The sequence below is a fragment of the Peromyscus maniculatus genome, chromosome 8, assembly GCF_049852395.1.
Source record: "Peromyscus maniculatus bairdii isolate BWxNUB_F1_BW_parent chromosome 8, HU_Pman_BW_mat_3.1, whole genome shotgun sequence".
NCBI classification, from domain to species: Eukaryota; Metazoa; Chordata; class Mammalia; order Rodentia; family Cricetidae; genus Peromyscus; species Peromyscus maniculatus.
Window position 1 is genome coordinate 34353720 of NC_134859.1, and position 13470 is coordinate 34367189.

At 52.9% G+C, this 13470-nt stretch overlaps 1 protein-coding gene across 3 annotated transcripts; it reads right to left on the reverse strand.

The window, feature by feature from the left end:
- Window positions 1-14: 14 nt before the first annotated feature.
- Sqstm1 (sequestosome 1) lies at window positions 15-11801 on the reverse strand. Of its 3 annotated transcripts, none has more exons than XR_013053256.1 (8): window positions 11117-11365; window positions 8582-8677; window positions 8035-8264; window positions 7678-7819; window positions 6334-6414; window positions 2810-3030; window positions 1962-2442; window positions 15-1915 (listed from the first exon to the last, which is right to left on the reverse strand). XR_013053256.1 is itself a non-coding variant. In XM_076578260.1 (8 exons), the coding sequence occupies exons 1-8, from the start codon at window positions 11319-11321 to the stop codon at window positions 645-647; spliced, it is 1329 nt and encodes a 442-aa protein (XP_076434375.1). In that variant the 5' UTR covers window positions 11322-11801; the 3' UTR covers window positions 15-644. The 3 variants fall into 3 exon arrangements, 2 of the variants coding, with proteins under 2 accessions (XP_076434375.1, XP_076434376.1); XM_076578260.1 differs by having other exon boundaries at window positions 15-802; window positions 2247-2442; window positions 11117-11801; XM_076578261.1 differs by lacking the exon at window positions 6334-6414 and having other exon boundaries at window positions 15-802; window positions 2247-2442; window positions 11117-11364.
- Window positions 11802-13470: the final 1669 nt, after the last annotated feature.

Sequence of the window (13470 nt, forward strand, 5' to 3'; positions counted from 1 at the left end):
GACCACAGCGTTGGTTAAAGTGCATATGCCATTTAATTACAGGTTACTTAAAAACCCAATCAGAGGAAGCTACACAGGGGTTCATTTAAAAGCATGAACATTGGACACAAAAACCAAGGTGTGATCATTAAAAAGGGAGGCAGTATATGGTGACCCTTCAGCTGGCTTCACGTGAGTTCTCCCCCTCCTGGAGCCATAGGCCCCAGCTGCCCGCCACCTTTGACTTACTGTGGATCGCCCCCTCTTAATGTCATGGCTTTACTTGTTGAGAATAGCTGTCAGTGTGAATCACTTTGGACAAGGAAACACAGAAAGGAGGAGGTCATCAGGCAAGAACTCTGGACTGCTGGGGCAGTGCAGGCGGCAGGGCAGTGCCGCCTGCACTGCAGCTCCCGGGCAAGGCCAGGCCTAGGGCAGGCAGAGGAAGCTCAGCCACAAGGACCTGTTCTGCTCTCAGGCTCAGCGTGTGCCCTCTTGGAACTCTCCCCTCACGTCACTCTCCTCCTGCCCTAAAGACTTCACATACTCCCACCTGCGGATTCTGGAAGAATGCAAAGAAACTGGCCTTCTAGAGGCCCTGCTGCGCTACTTGATGCAACTACAAGACGAAGGGGGTGGGTCTCGGGGCTTGGGTGCGAGCACCATCACAACGGCGGAGGGTGCTTTGAATACTGAATTGTGTCCAGAGCAGCTCCGATGTCATAATTCTTGGTCTGGAGGAGCCTGGTGAGCCAGCCGCCTTCATCAGAGAAGCCCATGGACAGCATCTGGGAGAGCGACTCAATCAGCCGGGGATCAGCCTCTGCCAAGACAGGACAGGAGAGTGAGACGCCCTGCAGCACTCCCAACACAGCGAGTCCTGCCTGCCAGGAAGAAAGAACCCTGCTCAGGCCTTATGGGAGCCCTCAGAGGCTAGCTAAAGGGCCAAATAGCTTGTTTGTAGGCTTCCAGTCTCTGTCACAACTGTTCAACTGCTGTTGTAGCATAAACAGCCAGAAGGTGTGTAAACAAATGAGTGCAGTTATTTTCCAATAGGGGTTTATTGCCAGATGTGGTGGCTCAAGCCTAGAGTTCCAACACTCAAGAGGTGGAGGCAGGAAGATCACTCAAGGACATCCTAGGCCGCAACAATGAATGAGCCACCATCTCAAAACCAACCCAAGCAAAAACCCGTTACAGATAATGAAATGTCAGTCTCCTCTAGCTGCCTCTGACTCCCCACCCTCTGTTCTTATTTGGCATCTGTATCGTGTGTACTTATGTTCCTGTGGGTGCACATGTATGTGAGACGGTGTGGCGGCCCAGAGCTGAAGTAGGAGTCTCCTCTGTTGCTGTCCACCTGACTGAGTTGGGTCTCAGTGAACTCATAGCGTATGAATCCAGCTTGTGGAGCCAGCCAGCCGTGAAGGGGTCTGCCTGCCTCCTACAGTGCACACCTGCCCAGCTTCCGGCTCTCTCCACGGGTTCTGGGGACCAACTCGTGTCTCCGTGCTGGCACAGGAGGCACTTGATCGGATGAGCCACTTCTCCAGCTCCCCGGCCCCAGTCTGTGACTCCAGGCCAGAGCCTTGCAAGGGTGAGATAAGCAGTCTGCCATGGAGGACAGATAGCCTTGAACCCATGATAAAGCCCCTCCCCAGACTCTCACTCATGAACAGTCTGCTGCCCCTCTGCTCTAACACAGAAAATAAGCTTTGAAGCCCCAAGGCCAAAACTGGCCGGGAGATAAGTTATCCATCTGAACACCGATACCCTGGAACATGGGAGCTGGCTGCCTCTTGCAGGGTGTACCCTTGGGACTAGCCACCCCGTCAGCACTTTACACACACTCTGCCTGGCTTCTACTGAGGCCTTGGTGCCTGCCATTAAAATCTGCAACCCCCTGAGGAAATGGTGTGTAAGGGTCTGAGTTCACCTTATGGTGCAAGCCAGCCCAAAGCCAATGTTCCCTTTCCTGTCACATCTGCCTTCTCAGAACACCTAGGTATTGAGATTTAGAAATTCCTAAGATGCAGACAGAAGAGGTCAGACCATCTCTAGATGTCTCTGACGTCAGCTGACGGCCCCACCAGGCAGTGTGCCACAGGCAAGCCTAGGCTCCCAAAGCCACCCTGGACTATACAAGTAGGTACTGCCTTTAAAACAAAATCCCAGGCCATGCTACACCTTTTTGTATTGTCAAGACCAGATGTACGACAGGATACTCTGAAAGCAAAGGAAAAATGAAACCTCTGGTGACCACATGCCTGGTGGGAGATGTGGGTACAGGGCAGCTTCCTTCAGCCCTGTGGGTCCTTCCTGTGAGGGGTCTAGAGAGCTTGGCCCTTCTGACTCCGGCATCTGTAGAGACTGGAGCTCCCCTGTGGACGGGTCCACTTCTTTGGAGGACAGATGTGTCCAGTCATCATCTCCTCCTGAGCAGTTATCAGACTCCATCTGTTCCTAGAATAGAACCTGCTGTGAGCACAGGCCTGTGACTGACCAGTGGGACCCCACCATCTGCTCCCAGCAAAGTGCAGCTAATCCCAGGCACTAGAGAGCTGCCTGCAAGGACATGTCCCTCTGTTTTTTTCCCATGATGCCACTGGTTGAACCCAGGACCTCATGTATGTCAGGTAAATGCCCCATACTGAGTTACAGCTCCAGATCCAAGTGAGATCTTCTCTACAGAGACTGCCCGAAGACTCAGTGACTGAAGACGCCACAGAGATAACAGGAAGGACAGGATCCCTCTGGCTGCAAGATGGCTGGTGCTGAGGCCACGATGCTAAGCAGGCCAGTTAAAGCTCGTAGGAGAAGGCAGACCTACCTCTGGCTGTCCCCCTGACTCCAAGGCGATCCTTTTCATTTGCTCTGTCAGGGACTGTGAGGGGCTCGGGCCAGCCCCGTCAGGTTTGCTGACCTCTGAAGAGCAGCTGCTTGGCTGAGTGCTGCACTTGTCTTCTGTGCCCATGCTAGAACTTTCTGGGGAGGCAGGTGTCAGGCGGCTTCTCTTCCCTCCATGTTCCACGTCAATGTCAACCTCTATGCCTAGAGAGAAGAATCAAGCCATCAAGTCCAGAGGCCTCCCCTGCATGTGACATCAGTGACTCGGTGAGTTGGGCACTGTGGCTTAGGACATTTTCAGACTGGGTCCTCAACAGCACATACAGATTGGGACACTGGCAGTTAGCATAAGGACAGAGGCTGGACTCAACCCCAGAGCCACATAACCATGTGACACGACAGACCATGTGACAACCCCCATGGGCCAGAAATGAACAGCTGAGCTCCTCATGCCAACCCCAACCCTGTTAACAAGCTCATCACACTGGTCCTTTCCCTCCTTCTAAGCTAGAGTCCCCAGGGAGAACCTTGTTTCTCCCAACTCAGTAGGAGCAGGCTGCAGAGGTAGGGCCAGTCCTATACATGGGCAGAACACCTAGCAACGATTGCTGGACGCCACGGCACACAGGGCCTCATGTGACAACTATACATCTATCTGAACTCCAAGAGGCTGGGCAGCACTTGGCCAGCCTACTAGCCAGCTCATGTTTGCTGGAGGGATAGGGACCGGGCGGTTCACCAGTGCTGCTTGCAATCTAAATGTACCAAAGGACAGCACACCCCACATGCAGCGGCTCTCCTCCATAGCCAGCCATCCCTGGCTTCTGATCCTAGGGGCACTAGCAAGAAGCTCTGCCTGAGGCACCAGGGCGGTGGCCAGCTTCACATGTGCAGGTGTCCAGAAGATAGCACCAGGGAAACCAGGTCCCAGGAGCTGGTGTTCTTTGTCAGAGTGTTTGGCTGGCCTCCTCTCAGCCAGTGGGGCTGAGATGCTGGGCCCCTTGCTCCCTTGCTCATCTCTGGTGCCCACTCCCAGGCTGGTGCCTTAGCTTATGTGGCGAAAGCTTCTCTGGGTTAGGGCTTTAAGTACTGAACATGGAAATGCTGGTACTGGCCATCACATGGCTGTGTGGGGCCCTGGAGCTCTCTAGCAGACTCTGATGAAAGGTCTTCTAGCTGCTTCCTTGTGCCTTGTCCTGTTACTCCCTCTCATCCTTCATGGTACCAGGGTAGAGGGTCCTGCCAGGGTTGTTTTGTTTTTTCACAGAGGGTCTCACTGTGTAGCCTGGATAGCCTGGAATTTCCTATGTAGACCAGGCTGGCCTCAGTGCAGAGCTCTGCCTATTTTCCTAATGCTGGTACTAAAGGCATGTGCCATCATGCCCAGCAGCATCCTGCTTCTTTTTTTTTTTTTTTTTTTTGGTTTTTCGAGACAGCCTTTCCTGGAACTCACTTGGTAGCCCAGGCTGGCCTCAAACTCACAGAGATCTGCCTGGCTCTGCCTCCCAAGTGCTGGGATTAAAGGCGTGCGCCACCACCGCCCGCCTAGCGTCCTGCTTCTTACAAGGGTTCCCTGTACAGCTGCCTCTCTCTCTGTGGGTTACTCCCTGCCCGCCGTTTCTTCTTTTTTATTTTTCACATTTATGTGTGTGTGTTGAGGTCTGAGAAAAACTGTCAGGAATCAGTTCTCCCCTACCATGAGAGTAGAGTGCACACCTACCATGAACAAAGGATCTGGGTTCAATCTCCAGAACCACACACACAGAAAGTTCAAGAAAACCAAAAAGTCCCTTGAGCCCTATCCCCGATGTCCACACCCCATGGTTTTCTAAGCAGGTGCAGCAGAGGATGCTGAATGGGGGGTTTCTCAATGGAATAATGACCAAGACGGCAGGGCTGAGGAAGAATGTTTTATGGTCTGTTACCTGCTGTCCCCAAAGCCTGTGTTTGTCAAAGACCCAGTGACAAGGAAGGCCTTGTGTCCCAGGTGTCAGTGACCACAGCCTCTGAGCCAAACACAGCCTGGGCCACAGTAGTGGCCTTCCTTGGCTGGTTCTCACAGAACCTACCAATAAAAGGACTTGGCTCTGGCTCACCAACCTCTGCCTTCTGAGAGGTTGTGCCAACTTGTTCCCTCTGGGCCTCTGCTCTCACACAATCCATTAGAGGCAGTTAGCATGTGAGTCACCCCTGCTTAGTTCCTTAGAGAGAAAGGCAAGGAAAACTCCCATGACTTCCACAAGAGTTGAAGCCAATCAATCCTCAGCTTAAACTACCCAGAGGCTTTCGTTCTAGGAACTTTGCTGTCTTGTCTTGCTGTCTTGTCGAGCTCTGGGTAGTCTACTACTCAGCAGCTCCACACACTTCAAAGGCCTATGCCCTCCTAAAAGGCCTCTGAGCACTGTGAAATAATGCCTGCTCTCCCAAATGGTGACCCCAGTGGTCCTGATACGCCACCAGCATGGGCTGGTGTTAGCTAGAGAGAACCAGAGGATCTGGGAAGCCTCCAACAGAAGTCAAGAGCATCCCCATGACCAAGGATGGACTAGGAATTGAGACTGCCGAGCCGCCACACTCTCATCTGTCTAGTGAAGGGCTGACTTTAAAGTGACTAGGTCTTCACATGCCCTTAAACCACTGGAGCATCTCTCCAGTCCTAGGAGCTATGAGGAGGAGGGGCTGGGTTGGGACTCCCCTCTCATCAGGGTCCTTCAGTACCGGACACGGCCTCTGCACAGGCTCCCGTGGTCACCTCCTAACACTGCAGACACAGGAACAGGGTGTGTGTGGGCAAGCACTTCCCACACCACACCGGTGTGCCCCAGAGACAGTACCTAGGGCCACAGTACTGAGAGGTGACACTGTGCTCCCCGACCTCAGCAGACCTCCTCTGTCCTCTGCAGAGCCAGGCATGACCCAGAGCACTTGCCTCTAGCACCTTCTCCCTGCTCTCAAAAAGATTTGGGGTTCTCAGATGAGAAGGAAAAGAAATTCCAGCACTTGGCAGGCCAAGGCAGGAGGAACTCTACAAGTTCAAGGCCAGCCTGGGCTAATGTGAAACCTTGCCTAAAAAGGAGAAAGAGAGAGAGGGAGGGAGAGGGGGAGGAAGAGGGAGAGAGAGGGAGAGAGGGAGAGAGGGAGGGAGGGAGGGAGGGAGGGAGGGAAAGAGAAAGAAAGAAAAGAAAAAGAAAAATCAAATGCCAGCTTTCAAGTCTAAAACAACTCACTTGGCTCAGAAAACACAAGCTGTTGTTACCCAGAGGCTAGGCCATCCGCCAATATCCCACCCTCCCCACTGGCTCGTTCTACTTTGTGTGGAGAGCTCAAGAATTAGTCAGAATTCAACCTTGAGGCACCCATTCCAGTCCTTGGCAAAGGTTAATTTTACGCAACAAAACCTTACTGGTGTCAAGAGCACATATCTGCCCTGGCCTCTGCAGCATGCCAGGAAAACCTGCCAAAGGCCATTTGCACAGAGTCACCAAGCCACTGGGGTGTCGCACTCACCTAGAGGGCTGAGGGCAGCTGCCACACTCTCCCCCACATTCTTCAGGAAATTGACACTGGGATCTTCTGATGGACCAGAAGCTGTTGATTTTTACAAGAAGAAAGATGACCTCTAATTCTGTGACTCTGCCACCCATCACAGTCCCAGGGTCTCCATCATCTAGGTAGCCACTGTCCTGGGACCCCTTGACCACATATGGAACTTCTCTCTCTCTCCCACACTGCACCCTTGGTTCCCCAGTGGGTCACATGTTGGGGCTCTCCGGCCTCTGTGCCAGGGGCTCAGTACAGCCAGTATATAAATATTGAAGTTGTCCTAGATACGCTGTTTACTCAAAATCAAACAAATAATCCAGCTGGATATTCTGGCACATGTCTGCAATCCAAGCACTCAAGAGACTGAGACAGGAGAATCTCAAATTTAAGACCATCTTGGACTACTTAGTGAGTTCCAGGCTAGCCAGGGCTACAAAGAGACCCTGTCTCAAGGAAAAAAAGAAAAATCAAAAAGCATAATCCCAAAATCTAGAATGCAGAACTATGTGTAAGTTCTTTGATTTTAGGGTTTTTTGTTTTGTTTTTGTTTTTTTGGTTTTTCAAGACAGGGTTTCTCTGTGTAGCCCTGGTTATCCTGGAACTTACTTTGTAGACCAGGCTGGCCTTGAACTCACAGAGATCCGCCTGCCTCTGCCTCCGGAGTGTTGGGATTAAAGGTGTGTGCCACCACTGCCCAGCTGCTTTTAGGTTTTTGAGACAGGGTCTTATTACCAAGGTTAGCCTTGAATTCCTGATCCTTCTGCCTCTACCTCCCGAGTCCTGAGATTACAGTATATATGCCACCACAAACTGGCTTAGTGACCATAGAGTTTTTTTGGTTTTGTCTTTTAAAGATTTGAGCAGCTTTGGCCCTGATATTTCCTGAGTTAACCCAAAATGAAAGAAAATACATTACAGAAATCTGGCCACCTACTCATACCTCAGAAGGTCAGCCTGGCAGGGCAGGGTGGACCATGTGGGAAAATGAGTGGCCTTAGGCACTCAGACACTTGTTTATTCACTTGTAAAATGGAGTGCATTGTCTCTGCAGGGTTCTTAAGAGGATCTGATGACGTGGATAAGGACAGAGTGCAGCACAATGATGGGACCCTTATGTATTATGTGCAAGGTCCTAGGTTAAACTCCCAACCCCCCCCCCCACCCCAGGAAAAAAAAGAAAAGGATGTGTAGTCACAGCTCATCGTGGGCACTGCTGGACTCTCAGCTGTGGTGCCAGCTTGGTCAAAGGCCCACCTGATTACCTGGCTACTTAGGACACCCAAAAGCCAGTTCAAATACCAGCCTCACCTGACTCAGCTGCGGGGCAAGGGCGAGCCTCCCCTGCTCGGGGAGGACGTGGGCTCCAGTTCCCCGGGGCACCCATCTCCCAGCCAGGCCAGCCAAAATGTCCATGTTTCAGCTTCCGGAGCCAGCGGCCATGAGAGAAGCCCTGGGCACAAGAAAACAAGACAGGGGGTTGGGGATTTAGCTCAGTGGTAGAGCGCTTGCCTAGCAAGCACAAGGCCCTGGGTTCAGTCCTCAGCTCTGGGGAAAAAGAAAAAAGAAAAGAAAACAAGACAGGGCAGTGAGGGGTCAGGGTTTCCAGGTCCCACCACCCTGTACCTGCCCCCCTCCGCCCCCCAGGACTGCAGAGAACCAGCTCACATCAGAGAGTTGGCCAAAGGGGTTGGGGAACATGAGCTTGCTGTGTTCCCTGTGTAGGCCCTTCCCCTCGCAGACACTGCACAGGTCGTAGTCTGGGCACACGGTGCACTTGTAGCGAGTTCCCACCACAGGCCCATTGCAACCATCACAAATCACATTGGGGTGCACCATGCTTCGGGATGCCTCCTGAGCACATGGCGGGCGATGATCCCGCCGGCACTCCTTCTTCTCTGCAGGGCGAGTTAAAAGCTGTTAGAGCAAGGTCCCTAAAGTTCTCCCTTCCTTTTCACTGCAGCCATGTTGGTCAAGAAAGTACATCCAGAATTCAGCTGCTTAGGACAACCTCTTATGAGGCCAGGAGGTCGCAGGCCCTGCGCCTGTTAAACAATCATAGCCCACCCAGCATGAGCCCTGTCTGTACCTCCAGCAGCTCCCAGCCCCCCAGCTCATCCTGACATGTCATCTAGACAACAGACTCCTGACCTTTTCCTATGGAAGCTCCATAGGAAGCACCTGGATTCAGGCAGTGCCCTAGGGCAGCCCGTACCTTTAATGTAGATGCGGAAGATGTCGTCTTTCACATAGGGCATAGCCATTGTCAGCTCCTCATCACTGGAAAAGGCAACCAGGTCCCCATCCTCATCTGCATTGTTTAAGAGACAATATATCAGAGCCAGCACAGCTCAGGGGTGAAACACTGGCCTAGCATGCAAAAGTCTTAGATTCCATTTCCAGCACTAGAAGGAAAAAAAGGCAGCAGCGGCGGCGGCATCCAGGCCTCTCTGTGGGGTACACACTGCTGCAATGAACAGAGCCCAGTGCTAAAGGGACATCTGTCTGCAGAGGCTCTAGACTCAGCCCGGACGCTGGGGCAAACAGCACTGTGGCCATTCACTCGGACACAAACTGGAGAGTGCACGCTCCAACCTAGGTCCTGGATTACAGCTGCATGCAGAAGGCAGAGCACATGTGTTTGGGGGAGGGGCAGCCTCCTGCCAGAACGGGGTCGGAGCTCTGAAAGCTGTAATTACAAGTAGTTGTGAGCTAGCTGTCTAGTATGAGTGCTGGGAACAAAACTTGGATCCTCTGGAATAGGACCAAGTGCTTTAACCATTGAACCACTTCTCAAACCCCTCTGGCTTTGGTTTTATATTAATACACAGGTACTGGGATTACAGGCAGGCATGTATGTTCATACTTTAGTACAGTCTTCAAGCACTTCATATATGCCAAACCACACATCTGCAGGCTGGGTTAAGCCTGTGGGCAACCACTCAGCAACAGGCACCAAATGTGAGAGGTCGCTGGTGGCGCACGCCTTTAATCCCAGCACTCGGGAGGCAGAGCCAGACGGATCTCTGTGAGTTCAAGGCCAGCCTGGTCTATAGAGCAAGATCCAGAATAGGCACCAAAACTACAGAGAAACCCTATCTTGAAACCCCCCCCCCCAAAAAAAGGAAACAAAGAACCATATGAGAGGCGACTCAAAAGTTACCAATAGCCCAATGTCCACCAACTAAAGACCAGATAAACTAAACATGAAATATCCAAAACATTATTCTTCACCTACAAAAAGAAATGAAGTGCCACCCAGGGATGCAACACAGAGGTGGAATCCTTGCCTAGCATATGCAAAGCTCCAGTACTGGAGGGGGAAAAATACTGGCGAGAGCCACAGTACAAATGGGCTCCCAATATATTATAAGTGAATGAACAAAACTACATTTATACAAAGTGTCCTCAACAGTAAAATACGAAAGTAGATCAGCTATTGCCTGGGATTGGAAAGGATAGGGGATGACAAACAGAAAAAAGTTATATAAAAAGGCAAATATTTAGCGGGGCATGGTGGCGTACACCTTTAATCCCAGCACTCAGGAGGCAGAGGCAGTTGGATCTATGAGTTCAAGGCCAGCCTGGTCTACAGAGAGTGTTCTACAACAGCCAGAGCTACAGTTTGAAACCTTGTCTTGAAAAACCAAAATAAATAAGGACGAAAATTTATAAAACAAGAGATTCTAAATTGAATGTGACAGTGATTACGAAATTCATTAAAAAAAAAAAAGGCAAGGAGCTGGGGAGGTAGCTCCGTTCGGTAGGGTGCTAGCCTGGCAGGCATTAGAGTGCTAGCCTGGCAGGCATGAGGCCCTAGACTGGATGGATCCGAGCAAAATATAAAGCAGAGAACTCTGAAGGACAATTTAGGGATACAGACCAGCCCGGCCACACAGTGAACCTGTCTCTGCTAATACAAGAGTAATCTTTATACACTTTTTTTTTTTTTTTTCTGAGACAGGGTTTCTCTGTGTAGCTCTGGCTGTCCTGGAACTCACTCTGTGGACCAAGCTGGCCTCAAATTTCAGAGATCCTCCTGCCTCTGCTGGGATTAAAGGCGTGCGCCACCGGCGCCTGGCCTCTTTAGACACTTTTACTGGTGAATTACACAATAACTCAGTGACACGGAAATTTTTCTGGTCAGGAGTGGCGATGAACACCTGTGATCCCTGTACTGGGGAGAGTGAGGACACCCTAAACCACACGGGAGTTCAAGGCCAATCAGGCTGCGTGGCTTTACCTTAAAAGAATAAAAAAAAAAAAAAGGCTGAAGGACCAACAGTCCTCCACAAGATCTAATGCCGTCCCCTCCCAGAGGGAGGCCCTTGGCCACTTCTCCCGACAACAATTTCTAGCCCCACCCCATGCAGCCACCAGCCACTCCAACGCAAGAGCCAGAGCCAGTTCCGGGGTCCCTGACCTCGCCTCCCGCAGGCCGCCCCGCCCCGCCCCCGCCGCTTGTTTACCCGCGTCACCTCTCCACCCCTCCTCCACGTCCGTCGGGTCCCTGCGCTTCCGGGGGTTTTAACTGAACCCACCACCCGGCGTTACTGCCAACAAGCGGCCGGCGGGATGTCAGCTGTCACCCTGAGCGGCCGCCCGGCCACCCAGTCCCCGCGAGGAGGCAGAGGACGGCCCGCCACGTCCTCGCCCAGACCTGCCACACCGTGGCGGGGGGGAGGTTGGCTTCCCTACCCCGGCGGCCCCGGCCCCGGCCCCGGCCCCGACCCCGACCCCGGCCCCTCACCGCGGTAGTGCGCCTGGAAGCCGCCAGGCCTCAGCGCGGGGAACAGCGCGGCCACCCGGCTCAGCAGCCGCTCGCACGGCCCTGGGCCCGCCGCGGCCTCGGCCTCCGCCTCGGGCTCCGGGCTGAAGCAGAAGCTGAAGCGGCGGATCTCGCGGGCCGCCTCCTCCTTGCCCAGAAGATAGGCCTTCACGGTGAGCGACGCCATAACCGCGGACTAGGTAGGGACGAAACAGCTGGGCAGCTGCGGCGCCGAGCCCCGCGTTTATATAGGAAACGGGAGCCCCTCCTCTGGGGGCGGGGCCTCTCTGCGTCCCGCCCCTCCCGGCTGGTTGGGCTGCAGCACGCGAGCCCCCTTGACCGGGTCCCTATCAGGTAGAGCAGGGGCGTCCTCGCTGCCAACTCCGCTTTCTCCCTTCCAATACAAGGGTGACCCCAAGAGACCAGCCTCAGCCTCCACTCGTTGGGGGAAAGGCCGGTAAGGGTCCTAGCCTAGGCGCGTCCCGGCTTGGGCCTGCCTATGACTCAGCAGTGTAGTCCCCAAGCTGAGGGGGATGCCCAGCACAGGAACGAGGGGGACAGAGAGGCCTACTGTCAGGAGGCCAAACAAACTGGTTCACAGGATGCTGTTCAGACCCTCCCAAGCTAAGTGTCCCAGGTGGTAGCGCCCCCCCCCCCCATTCTTATCCCTACATCCACCATGACCAGCCCCTAACTGGATAAAGGCACATCACCACCACCACCCCATCTTAGGCCTGACCCATTTTAACAAGGATCAGGTTGGGAAGTGTTGGACAAGCACTGCGGTGACTTCCCACAAACTCACTCTGTAGGAGGGCTAGCCAGGACTCCTGAGCATCAGTGGTCTCTCTCTCTCTCTCTCTCTCTCTCTCTCTCCCTCTCTCTCTCTCTCTCTCTCTCTCTCTCTCTCTCTCACACACACACACACACACACACACACACACAGGGGGGGGGTGTCTAGTCGGGTGTGGGGGTTAGCATAGCTCAGGCCTTATTGACCTCATAGACAGACTACCTACCCTCCAGCTAGAAGCCAAAATAGGTGGCTTCGCCAGTCCCGTGCCACAGGCTTGTAATCCCAGCTGTTGGAGGTGCCGAGGCAGGACGGGAGGATACCAAGTTCAAGGTCGGCTTGAGCAACTTGGTAAAACTGTCCCAAAATGGAAAGTGATCCTAGTGCTTGGGAGGTAGAGGCAAGAGGTTCAGGAGTTCAAAGCCAGCCTTGGCTACATGAGGCCTCTCAAAAAAAAATAAAAAATAAAAATAAAAAAAGATAAAAAGGCTGGGTATACAGTTTAGTAGGGATACAGTTCCTGGGGATTTAGTTTAGAAGGGACACACCTGATGGAGATCTGGTGCCTAGGGATAGAGCTCAGGGACAGAGCATCTTCCTAGTATGTGTTCTGTCTTTAAGTTCAACCCTCAGTACAGAAGTCAAAATCAGGAAAGGCTGCTTTATGTGGCAGAAGTAACCTGTTAGCTGGGCATGATGACCATCTGTAACCCCAGCACTGGGAGCTGAGTCAGGAGGATTTCTAATTCAGGGCTAGTCCAGGCTTGCATAGAAGATTTACTCTCAAAAACAAATGAAATAAATAAAGTGAGCTCTTAGCAGGAACCCTAAGACGTGGGGAAGGGCCGGGTGGCGGTGGCTCACACCTTTAATCCCAGCACTCGGGAGGCAGAGCCAGGCGGATCTCTCTGAGTTCAAGGCCAGCTCGGTCTACAGAGCAAGATCCAGGACAGCCAAGACTGCTTCACAGAGAAACCCTGTCTCAAAAACCTCCCCACCACCACCAAAAAAAAAAAAAAAAAAAAAAAAAATGTGGGAAGGATGCAGGCTATAGAGGCAAGTCACCCTATAAGGCCTCCCAGGCATGGCCCTGTTAATAGGACCGACCTGAGTCATCTCATGGTAGAAGGCCATGCTGGGCAGAATTGGAGCACAAACCATCTCCCTGAGGCAGGGTCTCTAGACCAGCTTCCTAGAACCCATATCCTGAGTCCTGTCTTCTCCCTGGGCCTCTCCAGGAGCTGGCTTTGTGGGAGCAGAAAAATCTCAAATGTTAGGAAGACTCTGCAAGGGATTGATTTGCCTGCCACACAGGTGCGATTGCTTTTTCCCTGGGGCCTAGGAGGGTCACACCTATGCCCTGTCCTGTGGAGGACAATCTTCTCAGGCTTCCCCCCTCCAGCAAGCTGGTAGCCCCAGAAAAGGCCCTTAACCTGCAGGACCCTCTGTTACTGCAGATAGATTCAGGGGGATGGGGGGCCTGGAGCTGGGCAGAGGCTGTATCCAGATGGCAGGTGCTGGCCAAGCATGACTCAGCAGCAGC